This window comes from Phodopus roborovskii, unplaced genomic scaffold (genome assembly GCF_943737965.1).
Source record: "Phodopus roborovskii unplaced genomic scaffold, PHOROB, whole genome shotgun sequence".
Classification (NCBI taxonomy): Eukaryota; Metazoa; Chordata; class Mammalia; order Rodentia; family Cricetidae; genus Phodopus; species Phodopus roborovskii.
In genome coordinates, this window is record NW_026126418.1 from 54,479,067 (window position 1) to 54,498,571 (window position 19,505).

At 35.0% G+C, this 19,505-nt stretch overlaps 1 protein-coding gene across 4 annotated transcripts in view; it reads left to right on the forward strand.

Moving 5' to 3' along the window:
- Orc4 (origin recognition complex subunit 4) overlaps positions 1 to 17,486 on the forward strand; it is a 37,765-nt gene extending 20,279 nt beyond the window's left edge. For all 4 annotated transcript variants that reach the window (XM_051184729.1, XM_051184731.1, XM_051184730.1 and 1 more), the window contains exons 8-14: positions 460 to 611; positions 3,230 to 3,403; positions 8,744 to 8,830; positions 11,693 to 11,801; positions 12,714 to 12,809; positions 12,897 to 12,964; positions 14,763 to 17,486. In XM_051184729.1, the coding sequence (XP_051040686.1) occupies positions 460 to 611; positions 3,230 to 3,403; positions 8,744 to 8,830; positions 11,693 to 11,801; positions 12,714 to 12,809; positions 12,897 to 12,964; positions 14,763 to 14,951 (875 nt within the window). In that variant the 3' untranslated portion in view covers positions 14,952 to 17,486. The remainder of the gene's footprint in view (positions 1 to 459; positions 612 to 3,229; positions 3,404 to 8,743; positions 8,831 to 11,692; positions 11,802 to 12,713; positions 12,810 to 12,896; positions 12,965 to 14,762) is intronic.
- The last annotated feature ends 2,019 nt before the right edge of the window (positions 17,487 to 19,505 follow it).

The window sequence follows — 19,505 nt, forward strand, 5'->3', positions numbered from 1 at the left end:
ATATTCTAATTGGTTATTTGTAGAGAAAACTATAAATGGGAAGGTATATTGTCCATTTCCCTACTAACGAAATATGTCTCTTTTACAACAGTTTTTACTCAATATTGACTGCTTTTATATTCCAGAAGTGTTTTGATGGTATTGGAAAGTCATCTTTGTAATTATTAAGGAACTACACTCATATAATTATAAAGCTATCTTGCAAATGACTTTCTCAGTTTTCCTCATCAAGCTGCTAGACACCTGTAACTAGATGGTAATCTACCTTAGAACAAAAACAATTACCTTTGTCCTGTGGATACCTTTTCATAAATGAGTTAACCTGCATTTGTAGTTGTGTGGCTCTAAGTAGTTGTGTTCAGTTTAATTTTCAACTGAAATATCACATTTCTGAAATTAAAAAAAAGCTTGATGTAATTTCTTGTTAGTTTGAAACTGTCATTTTTATTTTTTCCTTAGGTGACCGTGCTAGCAGTTGCCCGGTGATCTTCATACTGGATGAATTTGATCTTTTTGCTCATCAGAAAAACCAGACACTCCTTTATAATCTTTTTGACATTTCTCAATCTGCACAGACACCAGTAGCAGTTATTGGTCTTACATGTAGATTGGTAAGTCTTTTCATTAAAAATAAGAATCATAATGTTTAGATTAAGAAAATACAAACTTAAAGTAAGTGTTAAGGTATTTTGAAAATTATCTTTCTTGAATTCTTTATACCTTGATCCTGCTTTTCACTTGATGAAAACAAAAGAATTGATAACATGTACTATGCTTTAGTCCTACTAATGAAATAAAACTCTCACATACTAATAAGTGAGGTTTCTACTGTAGCGAGTAAAGAAACAAGTAACACCAGTAATATCTTATAAAGATTGGTATTTTTTTAACTTTATCATACAAGATTATTTTCATAATTTGAAGTAATTTACTAAGAATATTTATCCAGATACCTATCAATCTTTTAACAACTGTAGAATGAATTCTTTGTTCAGGGTGTGTTTCAGAATGATCTCACCTGGATTCTAAGTATTGAAAATTTTAGATAGCTATATGAGTCTTTTTGTTTGAACCTTTTTTTTTTTTTTTTTTTTTTAAATGTCCAGTCATGAGAACTGAACTCTAGGACCTTACACATAGTAGAAAAACAGTCTTTCCTACTACTAAATTATATTCAGTGTTTTGGTAGAAAAATCTCACTCATTTCTCAGACTGTCCTTGAACTCAAAAATCTCAGGCAATTTAGTATCCTTGTGAGTAGCACAAATTACAGGATTATACTACCAGGACCATCTATATCTACTATAGATGCTCTGGTATACATTTAAAAGTATGTGGCAATCACCTTTTCTCTAACTAGTTGTAACTGCCATGTCTCTCTAGGTTTCTTCATGCTCTCTGCCACCCATCTCCTTCATAAGCTTATTTCAGGCTGGCTCATTTATTTATTTTTCTTCCCCACAATTATTTTCCCTTTTATAAAACTTCTGTTTTACAACTCATCTTTCAACAGTTCTTCCAATTTTGTATGAAAATTTTCTGTTTCTACTGCTTTTCTCTGAAATTTCTGTCTTTGACATCCTCTTATACTTTGTATGCTTTTAGATCATTCTTAAAACATAAAAGATCTGGCTGATAGTTTGTCTTTATCCTTGATACTCTGTTCCCACTTCCCCTGCAACACACACTCCCAGAAGCTGTCACGCGGATGCCTTCTTGCTTTTAAGAAGGGGGTAGTGAAGTGGGTCTGGGCAGAGGGCTTGATGTTTATGACATGTGCTGGACAAGTATGAGGAATAAGATTCAAGCCCCCAGAATCCTGATGAGCAGGGTCTGGAAATGCACCTGCAGTTGCATAACCGAAGACCTAAAAAAGTATCTTTGGAGCAAGCTAAGTTTAATTGGTAGACTTCTGGGTTCAATTGAAAAACTCTGCTTCAATGAGCAAAAAGGATGGAAGGCCATGATGAATATTCTTGACATCAAACTCAGGTCTCTACACATACATTCACAGGCATATGTGTGCAAAGCACACCGCATACCCATAAGAAAAATAAACCCTTTGGGTGAAATTAGGAATGGCTTTCTCCATGAGCATGAAGATTTAAATTCAATCTCTGGCACCCATATAAAAAGCCATGTGATGGTGGGCCATTGTAAACTATCCCTGGGGAGGTAGAACAACGGAGTTGTTGTGCCTTGTTAAGCAACCGGTCTCTAAATAGGCAAGCATCAGGTTCATTGAGAATGTCTTGCCTTTTTCGTTTTGTTTTTATTTTTTGTTGTTGTTTGGTTTGGTTTAGTTTTTTGATAAGATTTATTTTTGCTTTAATCCCAGCACTCTGGAGGCAGAAGCAGGCAGACCTCTGAGTTCAAGGTCAGTGTGGCCTATAGAGCGAGTTCTAGGACAGGCTTCAAAGTTACAAAGAGAAACCTTGTCTCAAAAAAGAAAATAATAATAATATTCATGAAAGTCTCTGAATTTTTATGACCTCAGATTTTTATGTAAACTTTTAATAGGCCGAAAAGAATACCGCACTGATATGCTTGCTGTTACTTACAATCTGAGTTCAAGAATAGTTTTGAGTGTCCTTAGTGTACTTGGGAATGTAGAAGTTGATATTTAGGCCGGAAACCAAACTACTGGTTTCCTAGAAAGGAATTTAGTTCAGAGGTTCTCAACTTTAGTCACAAACCACCAGGGTCCCCTAAGATCATCAGATAATTACATTAAAGTTTATAACAGAAAAATTAACAGTCATGATGAAGTAACAACAAAAATAATTTCCTGGTCGGGGGTCAGCACGTATTAAAAGGTTGCAGCATTAGGAAAGTTAAGAAAAACTGATTTAGTTTCCCTCAATTTAAAATGCTTACTGGTAGACTATAGTGAGTCCTTCTGTGGCACTGACCACGCCCATTGGGGGTGGAGTCTGGGCGGAAGTGACCTGTGGAAGGAAGTTGGAGGGAGAACCAGGAAAAGCTCTCTTGCTGGTGTGACTCCGAGAGGAGAGGATCGGGTTGAATTTCCTGGTGTTCATCTGTCTAGGTTGTAAGTTATTTCTCTCTGAATAAACATCTATTCGGCCTATTTGTTTATCCTGATCCTTATTTAACCGTGATAGTAGACTCTTAATAAATGTTGCTAATTATAAGCTATAATTTACTTATTCTCTAGTAACATATTTTTCAACATGCTTCTTATACAGATTTCTTTTTTGTTTTCAAGGATATTCTGGAACTCTTGGAAAAAAGAGTGAAGTCACGGTTCTCTCACCGGCAGATACATTTAATGAATTCATTTGATTTTCCACAATATATAAAAATATTTAAAGAACAATTATCTCTACCTGCAGAATTCCCAAATAAAGTTTTTGCTGAGAGGTGGAATGAGAATAATCAGGCAAGTTGAAAACAATAGTAATGGCACAAAAAGAATCTATATCTTTTCATGTTACTAGAGGAATGAAATTATAAACTTTTTCTTATTTAAGAGTAATAGACATATCTTGTCACCTAAATTATCTCTTTCAAAAAGAAGTTCAGGTTAAGCTTTAGTAGTCATCAGTAGTTGAAGTTTTTCTGATTTACATTTTAGGTAATTTTTTAGTGAATTTACACAGTTTTAAGTTTTATTTTCTATGTTTTACAAATTTGACAAGAGGCTATGTTGATAGTTCATGCTTATCCCATATATATATTTTTATTTCCAGTTCTCATAAATGATGTCAGCTTTGTTTCATTAGCTTATCCAGACTGTGGTATCTCTCTTGTGTACTGGACAACCAGACTACCACTATACTCTATTCTAGCCCTATTCATTTTGTCTTTAACATTTTAGGCCTTCCTTGTAAAGTTAAATTATGTCTTATAGCAAGAGTTCATTGCTTACATGTGACTTTTTATTTTAACTTTGTTCTGATTTATACTTCCCCCCTTATACAGTAATTTTTGTTGTAACCAAATACATGGGGAAATCTATTTAAGGTAGGAAGGGTTTATTTTGAGAGTATATAGTTGAGTTTGAGAATATAGTGGTGGAAAGACATGGAGGCTGGAGCTTTTGGTAGCCAGTCCACAGCACATCACAGAGTGATGAAATGTTCTTATTCCTCTCTCTCTCTCTCTCTCTCTCTCTCTCTCTCTCTCTCTCTCTCTCTCTCTCCCCCCCACCACTTTTCAACCCAGGACCCCAGCCCAGTAGGCTGGTAAAATGAAATGAATGTTGTCTTAGTCACTGTTTGTTGCTGTGAAGAGACACCATGACCAAGACAACTCTTATACAGGAAAGCATTCAATTGGGTGCTGGCTTGCTGTCTGAGAGGGTTAGTCCATTATCATTATTGCAGGGAGCATGGTGGCAGGCAGCCATGGTGCTGGAAAAGTAGCTTTGAAGTACACACCCTGACCCACAAGCAGAGAGATAGAGTCTGGGCTTGGCATGACCTTTTGAAACCTCAGAGCCCACTCCAGTGACATACTTCCTCCAACAACGCCTTGACTCCTAATCCTTTCACTCCTTGCTGACTAAGCAATCATTTATGTGAGCCTACAGTGGCCATTCAGTCAGTATTGACCATCACAACTAGTATATGTAATATAACAAACTATATTGTAATTTTACAAATACTTAGTTTTGGTTCTTCCCTTCCACAAGACTAATCTTGCATGGGACTTGGGAGATTGTTTAGTTAACTAGGCAAGTTTTACTGTGATAACATATCTGATTTAAGGTTTCTTTCTTTGGGAGGATGTTCTTTGTCATTTGTCATGTGCATTATTCCTTTTCTTATTGTGTTCTGGGTTTTAACATCAGGATCTCTGGCCACTTTATTTCTCAGTGCATCACAAAAATTTCCCCTTATATAGCTCTTTAGCTAATAGTCTTATTCCATTATGTTTTTGAGAGATTTGAATGCTGTTTTTCATAATTTAATGACTCCTTTTCCACTGATTTTATTTTTTTCTGTGCCTGTTTACTCCTTTTTCCTGAGGTGACTTTACAGCCATCATCCATCTATGTTGTATTATGAGTATATAATTTTAAATCCATGAGTTCTGTATCTTGATATACAACCACAAATGAAAATTAAACAAAATAACATAATGTCACTCATACTGAGCATATATAGGCTTTTGTTTGTTATTCCCTTAATAATGCAGTATAATAATGACCTACATCTTTTGCTATAATAAAATGCTCTGACAGCAAAAGCAACTTCAGGCGAAAAGGTTAGCATTCGGGTTAGAGTCCATCATTGGGAAGCCAAGACAGGAACCAGAAGGCGGGAAGTGAAGCAGGGGCCATAAAAGAATTCTGCTTACTAGCTTGTTCATTTTGCTTTTTTTATACATCCCAGGACTACCTGCCCAGACATGGCTCCACCTACAGTGAGCTAGGCCCTTCCACTTCAATCATTCATCAAGAAAATGCCTCTGCAGACATGCTCACAGACCAGTTTGGTTGAGATAGTTCTCAGTTGAGAACCTATCTTCCCAAGTGACTCTAGCTTGTGTCTGGTTGGCAAAAACTAACCTACACAAAAATCTATTTACATAGCTTTACAGTGTGTTAGGAAATACAACGTAAGTAATTTGGTGATATAAAGAAATGTGCATTTGTGGTTATACATCCACCATACTGTACCTTTTTGTATCACAAAATAGAATTTCCCATGTTTTGTTTGTCTGGGGTATTTCCTTGACTCAGTCTCCTAGGGACACAGAGTAATTAATATAGAGAATGATCAGAGTTTCTGATGAAGCACTAATCTAGATGATTTTAAAAAATGGATACAATTTAACATTAGGGTGATTCAACTCCAGGTAAAGATGTCTGATTGTTCTCAAAGTAAAGAATTTAGCTAAGACACACAAACTTTAGGTAAACATTTATTTAGCAAAGTAAAGCAAAGGCTTGTCAGAGAGAGAGATAGAGACTAGAACATGAAGCCTCAAACACAAAAAGGAGGTAGCAATTCACTAAGACTTCTTAGGTTCTATGAATATTAATGCATGGCATGAGTTATAGTTACTCTTTTCCTCCTGGCAAATCATGGGGCACCAGATATCCGTTTTTTAGGTTATTAATTCCATAAGATCCTTTTGGAACACCCAGACTTTCTGAAACATTATACTCTTGAGGATGCAGGCCCTTAATTAGTATGTGAAATTTTCCTAGCACCTCAGTTTCTGATATGGTGAGAAGAACTAACTTCAACTTCAAGTATGTTTAGCCACAAAGAAGCATCTGTCTATGGGAAGCACACTTTTCTTGCTTCCCTCATACCTAACTGCATCCAAGCAGGGTACCAAGATATTAGGTACAACTGTAGTTTCCCTTGTTAACCTCAGGTAACTACCCACTCTCAGCTTTCTAGTTTGTTTTATTTTGCCGTGTTTTTTCAGGCTATAATTTAACCCTCAATCAAACCTAAGATCTTCATTCTTGTGGCAGACTTAGAGCTTTGATATTTAAAGGAGAGCTTAGAACTGTTAAGACTTGTATTTGTTTCTCTGAGGACTGCCTACCTTCAGTGTCAATAAAATGTACTTGGAAGTCTGTCAGCACCATGGCCAGAGTCTCCATTTTGGGTGGGGATGTGGTAAATGTGGTTGGGGGAGCTAGCCACTACTTCAGTGCTGATCTTGCAGCAGATTGTTTAAGACATGCCTGTAGTTTTGGCAAGTCCTTTTAGAGAAAGTGAAGGTTTAACTAGAAAAACAGATGTTCTGAGAGCATGAAGTTTCGAGAGACATTAGCTTATTCCTGAAATTTAGATATTTTTGAGGTGAAAGAAGCCAAACATGTATAGTAAAGATAATAACCATTTAGTTTATCTGTTATTGTTTGGTGTGTTTTAGCAGGTTTTGTATTTGTTAGGTTTCTTTTTTTTTTTTTTAAGAAGTCCTCAATAATTTTATTGATAGTGTCATACAGTGTCTTTTGGTTGTATGTTTTTATTTTTATAACCCTCTGTCATATTTGTGCTGTCCATACACTTTTGATTATGGGGCCATCTGCTGGAGACTGGTCAGCATGCCAGGAACAAATAACTACCCCTCGTAGAACCTTAGTTTCTCAGCTACAGCTGGGGCTCATGAACTCCTTCCCATCCAGCACTAGAAAGCTAACTGACTTTATGTTGTCCAGATAACATCACACACACACACACACACACACACACACACACACACACACACACACACACGAAACAAAAAAAAATATTTCTGGTGAGGTCAGGCTGCTGTACTAATTAGCAGAGAAGAATTTAGAGGGCAGTTGTTTGATACAACATTCATATAGCAGAATAGTAGAAGTAGGTTCACCCCTAGGGTATCCATAACCATAGGTCCTTGGCTGTATTTATAGTACTAGGCATGGATCTCCTTTGGAGTGAGTCATAAATCCATTTCGTAATAATTGTGCCACTTTGGCTTCCATGATTATAGTTTGCCATACTGGCCTTTGTTTTGTTACTGTTTTTGTTTGTTTGTTTGTTTTGTCTTAACTACTTTAAGGAAAAGGGATCTTTTTACCAATCAGATGACTTGTGAAAACTTATGCCAAATGTTGCTCCATCTTTCCTTGCTCTGTCACCTGAGTTCACTCTTTTCACCTAGTGTATTATTCGGTGCTCTTGTCTTACCTTCCATTGAATTCCAATTCTCTAGAATTATTTGACTCTTAAAAGTCTTGCTTCAACAAAGAGCCCTATTGGTCTCATTTCTTTATCCATTGGCATCCTCTTAGTGTACCTCAGTTTAGTTTTACAAATTAGTTTGAATTATTGATTATTCCCTCTTGAAGTTTTTTCACTTGTGTGATAGCTAATCATCATGTCACCATAAAAATATACTTCAGGTTTAGATCACCATGGAAACACATTCTGCGTGTATCTATGAGTGTACTTCCAGAATAATTTTAGCTATAAAGGGAGGACCATTGTGAATGTGGGTGTCACCATACAGGATGGAAAGAAAAAGGGAAACTGAGCTAAGAAATAGCATTCATCGCCTCCTTCTTAGTGCTACAGTACTTATACATTAACATGTGCTGCCATCATGCCTTCTACTCCTTGTTAGATTGTACCTTTCAAAAGTAGGACAAAAAGAAGTCTTTCTGTAAGCTGCTTTTAGATTAGGTATTTTTTCTCAGCAAGAAGAAAAATAACAAATGCATCTTGTTTTCAATATTGCTGTGGTCTCTGGTGCATTCTTCCAAGCCTTGGTTTCACTTTTTCTTTGGTCCTTTTTCTATCTACTACTTTAATTATAACTGAAGGATCACTTCTTGACCACATTTTAATCATCACAAGCACTCTGTGCCCTCCTCAACCTCAGAATAGTTATCTTTTGGTTTTTCTTGTTGATACATCCTCTCAACAGTTGTAACTGGCTCCAATTAGGCTTTCTGTCTTTCTTTTTTTTTTTTTTTTTTTCTGTACTGTACCTTTGCAAATAACTGTACTGAAGGAGTGTTATGACTCCCTTTTTTTGTCACTGTACCATCATCATGATTCTGCTTATGTTCTTGTAGGTCTTCATCATTTTCCCATTACTTCACTCAATCCTCTCCTGCTTCAGGTATAATGACTCTCGTTCTCTATTGTGCTTGTGCCACATTCTGTTTCAACATCCCACTAGTTTGATTTTATTTTTTTTTTTCCTATTAGATTGGAAATTTGGGATTAAGCTATATTATCCTTAATTTTGATTTGTTGTTTTCTTTTGTATTTTTTAGTGTCTCTCAGAAGACCCAACTGTGTGTGAAGTTCTACAGAAACTTTTCAATGTCAACAAAAACTTGCGGTCATTGAATATGCTATTGGTTTGTATATTTTTAATATATATATATATTTGCCTGATCTATGGAAACAAAAAAAAAACTATACATGTTAATGGAAAGTCTTCTGTTTTATGCATTCACACATGGTATAATCTATATTTTTCAAGTTTTGAAGTACCTTCAAGCAGTTTTCAATGACAGCCAAACAATTTCTACATTCTTGTCAATGGTATATAAGTCAAGAGGGAAATTCTTATACTTATAGATGCATTTAGGGTGAAATTACATTGACTATGCTAATATTTGGATATAGAACACATCTTACTTTATTTATTGTTTGATTGTTTTCATTGATTGATAATTCTTCCACACAGATCCGGGACATATTTCAGGTGTATCAGTGTCTCACTGTCTTTGAAGCCGTTTTAAGTGGTATTTGTAAATTTTAGTACATTCAGTCCTTTTTAACTCTCAGAATTTAAAACTTTCTGTGTAGACATACTCAGATTATCCCCAGACAAGTGCATTTTCTTGTTCCCTTTCTAGTCTTTGTCTTTTCTTGTCTCTTGATAAGACATGTTGGCTCAAAGTGGTGAGAGTGGGCATCTTTCTTTGTTTTAAAAAGATGACATCTGGCATTTTAGTATGGTATAAATTTTAGCTGTTAAGGTTTCTTGTACATGGTCATTTTTAACTTCTTTTTCATGCTGATTTTTAACTTTTTCATGTCTGATTTGTTGAGATTATTATGAATGTGTCTTAGATATTTGTCAAATGTAAAGTCAGTGGATACAATCATATTTTGTTGTTGTTGTTTTCTTTTCTGAGACAGGTTTCCTCTGTGTAACTTTTGGCTGTCCTGGAACTCAATCTATAGTCTAGGCTGGCCTCTGACTCACAGAGATCTGCCAGTCTCTGCCTCCTGAGTGCTAAGATTAAAGATGTGTCACCGCCACCCAGCCATATGTTTTTCTTTAATGATTAACACGTTAGACATTACACTAATTTTCTTTAAGTTGTCTTGTTTTCTTGTTTCTTCTTTTATCTTCTGGGAAGGGGGTGGGGAGTTCACACCAAGGTATAAATAATGTTGAATCCAGTCAAATACTTATTATGAATATTAATGTCCTTTACTCATTAATAATGTTTGAAATTAGTCTAATATTTCTAGAAAATGATGGCACATGCCTTTCAAGAAGAAAGTGTTTCTTGGTTCATTTGTTTCTGTTTATTTTAAATAACTGAAATGAGTAATAGTGACCATTTATTAAGTAGCACATCTGCCCTGTAACCAGTTAGTTTTCTTCATAATATCTAATCTTTCCACAATTATCATTTCATTTTATCCTAGGTGTTTCTTTGAAAAAAAATGAAACACCTGAGTTGAATAGGTCTTTCATACCTAGTAGATGGGAAAAAGCTGGCTGTCAGCTGTAGGTTTTTTAACTATCAGCCTGTGACATGCTTCAAGTGTTTATGCCACATTGCATTTACTGATTCTTCTTCCCCTTTTCTGTCTTTACTGAAGAAAATGGTCTTTCTCCATATGAACTTCCTATCTCATTAGTTTAATTCCCTCCTGTCCATCAAAAGTATACTGTCACTTCTAGCAACTTGTCTAATAAAGTTGTGGGTGAAGAATCTTTAGATTGAGACTGAATTTGTCTCTGGTAATTTGAATTTGTTTCCATAAGCTCATAGGTAGTGGCACTATTAGGAGGTGTGGCTTTAGTGGAGTAGATATGGCGTTGTTGGAGGAAGTATATCACTGTTCAGGCAAGCTTTGAGCTCTCATATATCCTCAAGACACACCCAGTGTCACAGACCACTTCCTGTTGCCTGTAATTCAAGTTTTGCTCAGCTCCTGCTCTAGCATCACGTCTACCTGCATGCTGCCTTGCTTCCTACCATGATAATAATAGACTATATAAATATAAATAAAGTTTTGAACTGTAAGCAAGCCACCCAATTAAATGTTTCCCTTTATAAGAGTTCCTGTGGTCTTGGTGTCTCTTCACAGCAATAGAAACCCTTAAGACCTGTTCTCCTTACCACCATCACCCCGACCCCCCCTCCAGGAAATCTCATCTAATTCCCCTTCCCTGGGTGATCCATATGTCTCTCCTAGGATCCTCCTCCTCACCTAGCTTCTCTGGAGCTGGTTAGCCTGTGCTCTTTACCTCTAGTATCCACTTATAAGTGAATACATAACAGTGTTTGTATTTCTGATTCTTGGTTACTTCACTCAGGATTGTTTTTTCTAGTTCCATCCATTTGCCTGAAAATTCTTTTTAAGAAATATAATAAACAGGAAAAAAAATAGAAAAATAAAGAGCCACATATGGCCAGAGTCCCAATTTGTAGAAGAATGAAGTCCAAGACTTCCAATCTCTTGTCCTTAACAATGGAAGTACACATATAACTTGATGCTGTGTTTGTATCTGTTACATCTATAAACCCAAATTCAACATAAAAATTACAGTAAAATATTTATTTGAGCTGAAAACTTGGTCCCAGAGCTGATAATTGCTTGAGGAGAAATAAATGAAAAGGATAGTTATGGCTAAGGCTATAATTGTTTTCAGAACTGCTAACTTCTAAACATAATTATTTGTAAAAATTTGTATAATGCATATGTGTAAGTGTGTGTCTGAATTTTGATTAGTGTTCTTATTTTCAGTTTCTTCTTTTTGGACATTTCCTTTAATGATTTTCTTTTGGACAGTAAGTAAATATGATTCAGTTGCAAAGTAGTAGAGTCAGCAGCATCTGAACTGAATCTGTCCCATTTTCTTAAAGCAAAGTTTGAGGTTAACTTTCTTTAGTTTCTTTCTCATAAGAATAAACTGTACAAATTTTTAAAAATATTCAAGTAAATAATTAACTTTTAATACCTTTCTTTAGATGCTTGCTTTAAATCGAGTAACAGTATCACACCCATTTATGACTTCAGCAGATCTGATGGAGGCACAGCATTTGTGTACCTTGGATTCTAAAGCAAGTATTATACATGGTAATAAACTGCTTTGTTATTCTTCTTTTAAAAGTTAATTTAAGTATTTTCCAAAATTATAGTAAGTATTGAACATGGTGCATTGTATACAGAATACTTCATATACATATAGCTTTTAGTCAGTACTTTGCAGTATATTATTGCTGTTACTGAAAGTGAAAGAAATTGTGTTCTGTCTCACATACCAATGGGTTTTCCAGGTAGGACTATTGATAATATTCTCCCTGCTTACCCAAAAATGCTACCATATTTGTTGATATTTGGTTATTTGAGGTTTACTCTGCCTTTTGAAAATGGAACATTTTTCTCTTCAGTATGTGGCGGGGGGGAGTAGAGGGTATGCACACAGGTTTAGATAAAATTTCCAGAATTTCTCTTCATAAATGCCTCCCAAAGGTATTTTATTTGAAATTACATGAAAATCACAAGTTCTGCTATTCTTACTAGTATCAAATTGTTCATACTTATATATAGTAAATTATTGGGGGGGGGGATTAGTTTCTCTGTATGTAGGTCTGGCTGTCCTGAAACTTACTCTGTAGACAGGCTGGCTTGAACTTCTAGAGATCCCCCTGCCTCTGCCTCCCAAATGCTAAGATTAAAGGTGTGCACCATCACCATCCAGCATATAGTACATCTTTTTAAGTTTACAAAAATGTTTATTTTGAAAATAACTCACCCACCCTCCCCACCCCTGCTGCCACCACCACAAAAAGCCACTAACAACTATGTTCAGAGAAATTGAAAAGATGTTTTTGTATTTTTATAGATAGCAGTGGTTGGAATGCTTTTAAGTACAGGGAATCCCAACCTCCTCTACCCTTTAAACCCTTCACCATACAGTAGTTATTTTCTAGAGGACAGTCATTTCAGTGTCATGCAACTCAATAGTCTGTCTCTCTTTTATTACAGGGCTGTCAGTCTTGGAAATGTGTCTTATAATAGCAATGAAACATTTAAATGACATCTATGAGGAAGAGCCCTTTAACTTTCAAATGGTCTATAATGGTGAGTTAAAAATTACACCATTTTCATCTGGATTTCTTCCCTGCTTCTTATTGGAGAGTAGTAATATTCTCATTGCTTTCTTTGCAGAGTTTCAGAAGTTTATTCAAAGGAAGGCCCATTCTGTTTATAACTTTGAGAAACCTGTGGTCATGAAGGTATGGATTGATTTGCTTGTAGTTTTCATCAGATCCTACTTGATTTTTTTTACATATTCCATAACTTTTGAATCCTTGAATATTGTATAATAGAAATTCTTTCAAAGCAAAATTTGGTTAAATGGAGAAATAACTTCAATAATTCTGTAGGTAGCCTGTTTTATAGTTTGGGAAGATATATTGCCCTCTACTGTCTGTCTGTAGCACTTGCATACTGAAAAGGAACTACACTGCTTTATATTGCCACTGTAATGACCCTTTCCTTCTCCAATCCACAAGTTGGTAGTTACAGTTGTTAAGCTTTATTTCTGGTATCACTTTACAGCTTGACAGGGACATCATACAATAAATACACTCCTCCACTGCAAAGAAAATATGAATCATATTATATAGTCTTAGGTTTTCTACTCTGCATATGAAATGAAAGATCAAATAACTTGTTATAATTCAGTCTATTAAAAAAATTTCCAAATCTATGATTAAATATTTCATGAAGTAGTTTTTTTTATAGCTTTAGATTTTGGCATATTTATATAAAATTACAACAGATTGCAACTTAATATTCATTATAAATTTGTTCAATTTATTAAAAACATAATTAGAAAAAGTTGATTTACACTTTAAAATTATACCATATATACTCATCTTTCTAAATAAAGTCTTAAGAGTTTTAAGCTTATATTTTATATTCCTCAGTCCTCTTGTGTCTGGAAGACACTGTTTCCTTGGTATCCATTCCCTCTGGCTCTTACATCCTTTTTGCCTCCTTTTCCATCAGTCCTCTTGTGTCTGGAAGACACTGTTTCCTTGGTATCCATTCCCTCTGGCTCTTACATCCTTTTTGCCTCCTTTTCCAGAGTTTCCTTGAGCCCTAAGGTAAAGAGTTTAATGAAAAAAAATTCTATTTAGGACAGGAGTTTTCCAAGGTCATAATGCTCTGTACATTGTCCAGATGTAAGTCTCTATTACTGCAGCCAAAAGCTTCTCTGATGGTAGCTAAGTGGACCATTGGTCTATAGCTGTTTAATGTACAGTAAGGCTTTATTATGATTTTGGTAACCTATTTAATTAGAGTCTTAACTAGATTCTTAGGTTTTTATATCAAAGTAGTAGTCAAAGGACTGGAGCTCTATTATCTCCCAAGTGGAATAGGTGCTGAACATGAGTAAAACTTAGGTGCAGTATCCAGCACTTACCACTAGAAAAGAAGAAGAAACTGTGATAGAGAATAAGCCTCAAAATAAAACCTTATTATTGTTAAGGTTCGGATAAAATTGACAATGTTGTTTTTATGGATTTGATTAGACTTGCGGTTTGGGGAACTACCATTTTTGTTTGTTTGTTTGTTTGTTTTGTTTTGTTTACTGGTGCTAGGCCACCACTTTATACTGCTGAGCTAAATTCCCATTCCCTAAAAATTATTTTAACACTATTGGTATCTTTCATGTTCTCTTTCTTCCTCCCCTGTCTGTCTTGAACAAAGTTGGAATGTATTAAGAAAAATATTTTAGAGCCCAGGTGTGATGTTGAACACCTTTAATGTCAACACTTGAAGAGGCAGGTGTATCTCTCTTGAATTTGAGGACAGCTGGGAAATCCTGTCTTGAAAAAAATATTTTTAAATAAAATAAAAAAGATTTTAACATAAATTCAAGTATATAGAGGTGCATTTGGGGAAAGATGGTTCAAATGTGCTGATTTCTGTTTAACCTGCCTGTTTCACAACTGGGTAAAACGAGTAACTATCCTGGATTGCATTTTTCCCCTTTCATCTAAGCTGCATCTTTTTATCTTTCAGGCATTTGAGCATTTACAACAATTGGAATTAATAAAACCCATGGAAAGAACTTCAGTCAATTCACAGAGAGAATACCAGCTAGTGAAACTACTTTTGGATAATACTCAAATTATGAATGCCCTACAGAAGTACTCCAACTGCCCTACAGATGTCAGGCAATGGGCAACGTCCTCACTAAGTTGGCTGTGAACATTTTAAGTACATTTCTGTAAAGAACTAAATGCTACTGCCCTCTATCAAACAAGATATGTTATTACATTCCTTTGTAAATACTGTTTGAGAAACCTGCACTTATTACCCTGACTTATGTGTTGAATCATGACTATACATATACACAATCCTGTTGTTGTAAATTGCACTACACTAATAGCAATTCAAAATAATAAAACGTAACTATCTTGGGGATAGTACATATTGATGATTTAAGTGTACATTCTGGATCTACTTTAGTTCAGAAGGGATCAGAATTTGCCATCTAACGTATCTTAAAGGATTTCAGGGAAACTGCTTCCACAAATAGAAGTATTTTGCAATATTAGCTGCTCGCTTCAAAAAGGAATTCCCTAAGAACAGAATGTCAATCAGAGGTCTACATCATAGATTCATAAACCTAAAAGTAACAGAGGTTGAGGTGTAGTCATTCACTAGCTTCATTTGTTCAGGAAAATTGCATTGCATATTTGGTCACAGTAATATTTTATTTATAATTTATACTTATATTTTATATTTATAATTTATAAAATATATCACCCATCTGTGTGCAATTTATAAAGACTTTAACTGCAGAACAGATTAGAAAACTAACACACCAGTAGTAGTGTCCCAGGATCACAGTGTGGGAATGTCTGCTGGTGTCCCCTAGAATGAAGCTTGGTTTGACTGACACTAAAGCCTATATTAATAAAAACTAAAGTTCTACAATACATTCCTTACCTCAGGTAAAACCCTACTTTCTTATGCAGCCTAAAACATATTTAGCCTTGTATAGTTTAATGCTTTCTCCCAGCCCTATCTCATTAAGTCTAACATTTGCATAGTGATTTCATGACATAGTCCACACTTTTTTTTTTCCAAAATATTTAACGTGGTAGCATTACTACTGAATAAAAGCAAAATTTTCCTTTAAAAAAAAATGTAGCAACAGGACAAGTCTATAGTCCCAACATGTAGGAGACTTGTCAATCAAAAGAGAATCAAGCATTTGTGGCCAGTCTGGGCTACATAGTGAGAGCCTGTCTCCAAAAAAAAAAAAAAAAAAAAAAAAAAGTCCTTCTCCAATGAGAATTTCACACTTACTTAGATGCTGCTTACAAGCTAAGTCCTCTGCTTTCCTGGCTGGGTGACAAACAGGTAAGGTAAATTTTTATTTTTAAAAACTGATAAAAATGAGGCAGTAGTAACCATTTAGGATATGCAAATATAGGTATACATTGCAAGTTTGTTAGCTAGTTTCATCTCATTGCTTAAACTACATTATTAAATCTAATCAAGAAGAGCATAAGTTACTAAAAATGGTATTAAAGTATGTATCTGTAATGTGTAATTCCATAGCTTCAGAGGTGAAAACAAGATGAGTATCTACTTGTAGGAGCCTAAATAAGAGTTCCAAACTAGCCTGAGTTGTCTTTTTAAAAAAAAAAAATAAATAAATAAAAATGAATGTGGACAGAAAGTATTACTTGAGGATTCTCTTCAATGAAGAAAAATATAAATCAACTCAAGAGTTCCCTCGGTCAACAGACGGAAGAACAACCAGAAAGGACTTAGGCTTCTTCCCTGTGGCCTACTGAAACTTTGATCTTGTTTAAAAGACATCTCTGATTTATATGCAGACACATATCTCTGAGTAATGTCTTAAGAATTAGACATTGCAGAATGTGCTGTGGAAAAGAGCATTTCTGTAGCAGTGTAGCAGTCCTGCATATTCCACCATTGCCCTTTGATTTGACTTGGATGACAATGTGGGTTCTTTGAAAGCAGTAATCTAAGTGTCACCTTCACCTTTGTCCTAAGAGCACAGAATCTGATCAATGCACTGGCTTTACCAACAAAGCTCTGCATTCCTTCCGTGGGCAGTAAGAACCAACACAGACACAGGGTAGAAAGACAGTCTTGATTAGACAACAGTGAAAGGAAAATGCACTAATTCATAAACGTCTCTGCTTTCATGACTATCCTTGAAAATCTCAAGGCAGAAACCTCAACTGTAAATTGGAAAACTGTTACTCTCTTGAAGAACATACATAGCTAAAGAAAAACTGCATGTACAAATAATACCATATTCATTTTTTTATTTAACATGGGGAATGGAATGGGGATAGCATACATTTTATTTGTACAATATTTAACAATCACTTATTCAAGGTGGGATTTTATGGGGATTTTTTTTTCATTTTTAGCTTTCCATTAAATACTTGCAGAAAAAAAAAAATAGCAAGTACAATATGACAGTAGTACAACAACCTGTGCCCAAAACACTGACAAGAAATACAGAGTAAAGCTAAAGTAATCGTTTACCAATATTTTGAGAGGTAACAAATAGGGAGATACGGGTTGAGACTGCATAAAAAACGTACTGCTGGTTGAATATCTGAGGTAAATGATGTTTAATCAAGATGCTACTTGTATCTTTGTCCATAAATTGTAAATAATTTTATGCACATTATACCAAATGTTCCTAAAAAGTAATTTTTCAAAAAAGTAAAAAAGAGAAACTGGAAAATATCTGATGAAGCATTTTTTTTTTTAAAAAAACAGTAATCAGTCTATTCCACTAAACTACCATCTATCTGTTAAGGGATTGTTCCCAACCATTTGAATTTTACTTGAACGTGACTATTAAGGATAAGAAAAGGGGACAGAAGCGATGTTTTCCTAATTTTGTGATCTATGATTCTAGTTTTAAATCCAAATGTGTTGGACTTTGTTTTTCCTTGGTTGTATTTTCAGAATATCACCACAAAAGATAGTGCAAGTTCATGGGACCAATCATTGAGGCACAGTCTCTGTTCTGGAATTCACAAGGTACCTGTAATAAAACGTCCAAACAAGAATCACAAATCACATGCTAAAACTCTAGCATCTAAAATACATACAAGATCTGCAGGGCATAGATAGACTTCAAATAAATTCAAACACTGGTTAATCCATCAGTCCTATGGCAGTTGATCATAAAGCATTTCTCACAGGAGATCTGGGCAAGGTAGAGTAAGAGCAGCAGTTCTGGTGGGTATCAGAAAGGCAAAGTACAAGACATTAAGAGGAGCACCATACACAAAGTTACAGGGGTCTAAGTTTGCCATCTCCCTCAAAAACATCCTTATCATTCTTTGATCCTCCTTTTTCAGTGTCCCTAGCTCAAAGTTTTTTATCTGCCCACTCTGCACTTACTGTAAACCAAACACTAAAATGCCCTGCAAAAGAAAGTTTTAACAAGACTAGGTATGAGGACAGGTAGTCACTGGAACATTCTTATTTTACTGCTTAGAAAAAAGGCTTTCTGTTAATGTAGTTCTCAAGAGAATACAAGTTTTAAAATTGATAAGCTAGATTGAAATACAATACCCAAGATTTCTAAAATAAAAAAGGTTCCCTAGCATGAAGACAAAGCATTTTCTATCATGAACCAGTCTTGATAACATTTTGTCTATAGTGCTTTCCTAAGCCAGACAGTCACAATATCCCTTGTTTATCACTTTTTTAAAAAGAGGTTGAATGTTTACAGTCAGTAGAAATTTGTTTATGGAGATCAACAATTTTCTTGTATGCACATTCTCTTAGGATTTTCCTTGATTAGTTGACAAGTGAAAGCAAACCTAAATCAAGAATTTGGAAGGTCAAATATGTAGAAATCAGAACAGTGAATACTGAACTGGGCAATTTTAGGAATACAGGAAAACCTTGGGTACATAGATAACGCAAAATTCTCAATGGGGTGTGGCATTCAGACACAAATGGTATTACTCTCCCCTCCCTGCTGTTGACCTATGTATTATTTATAATTAATTTAGTCTTCCCAGAGATTAGTGCACATTTTATGTAAAATGTAGTGTATGATGTCTTAACCATCTGAAAATAATGCATTCACAGTGAGCTCCTGCTAGTAACATGTAAAAAGTTTATAAAATTAATGTATGGATGTTAAAGTGACTCAACAAAAATGTATATAATACTGGCTGTTTGTTGGTAATCTAAAAATTCAGGGAATTAATCTTTCACTTGGGCTTGTATAAGTTTGAGGAAGAAGCCAATTATATTCTAATGTTATATTGTTTTTAAAAGCACTCTGGCACCTACTTGCCATCAATTCCATTTTCTTAGCAAGGATAAGGCATGAACTATCTATAGAGTTAGCTGTAAAGTAACTTGGGGAAGGCTAGGCTGTGTTCCTTATACCACCACTGGTTACCTCTAAATGTCATTGCATATTTTAAGTTGTAAGTTCAACTTGTTATCCCTGATTTGATTTAAAGCAGTAATATCTGAAATCTGTGCTTAAAAGTCAGTATCTCTATCCTAAGATAAGTCTCTTCATATCACAGACATCAAATATTACTCTGACAAGATGGCACCACACAGCATAGTGATAGTTACACGTCTCAAAGCAGAGTGAGGAATTCTGAGTAATGACACTTCCTGAGGTGATCCTAAAACAGTGATAAGAATATCCCACACACTGTTTGGTAAAAGAAGAAATACACCACAATTTTATATATATAAATAGGAAAAAAAATCTATTTTAAA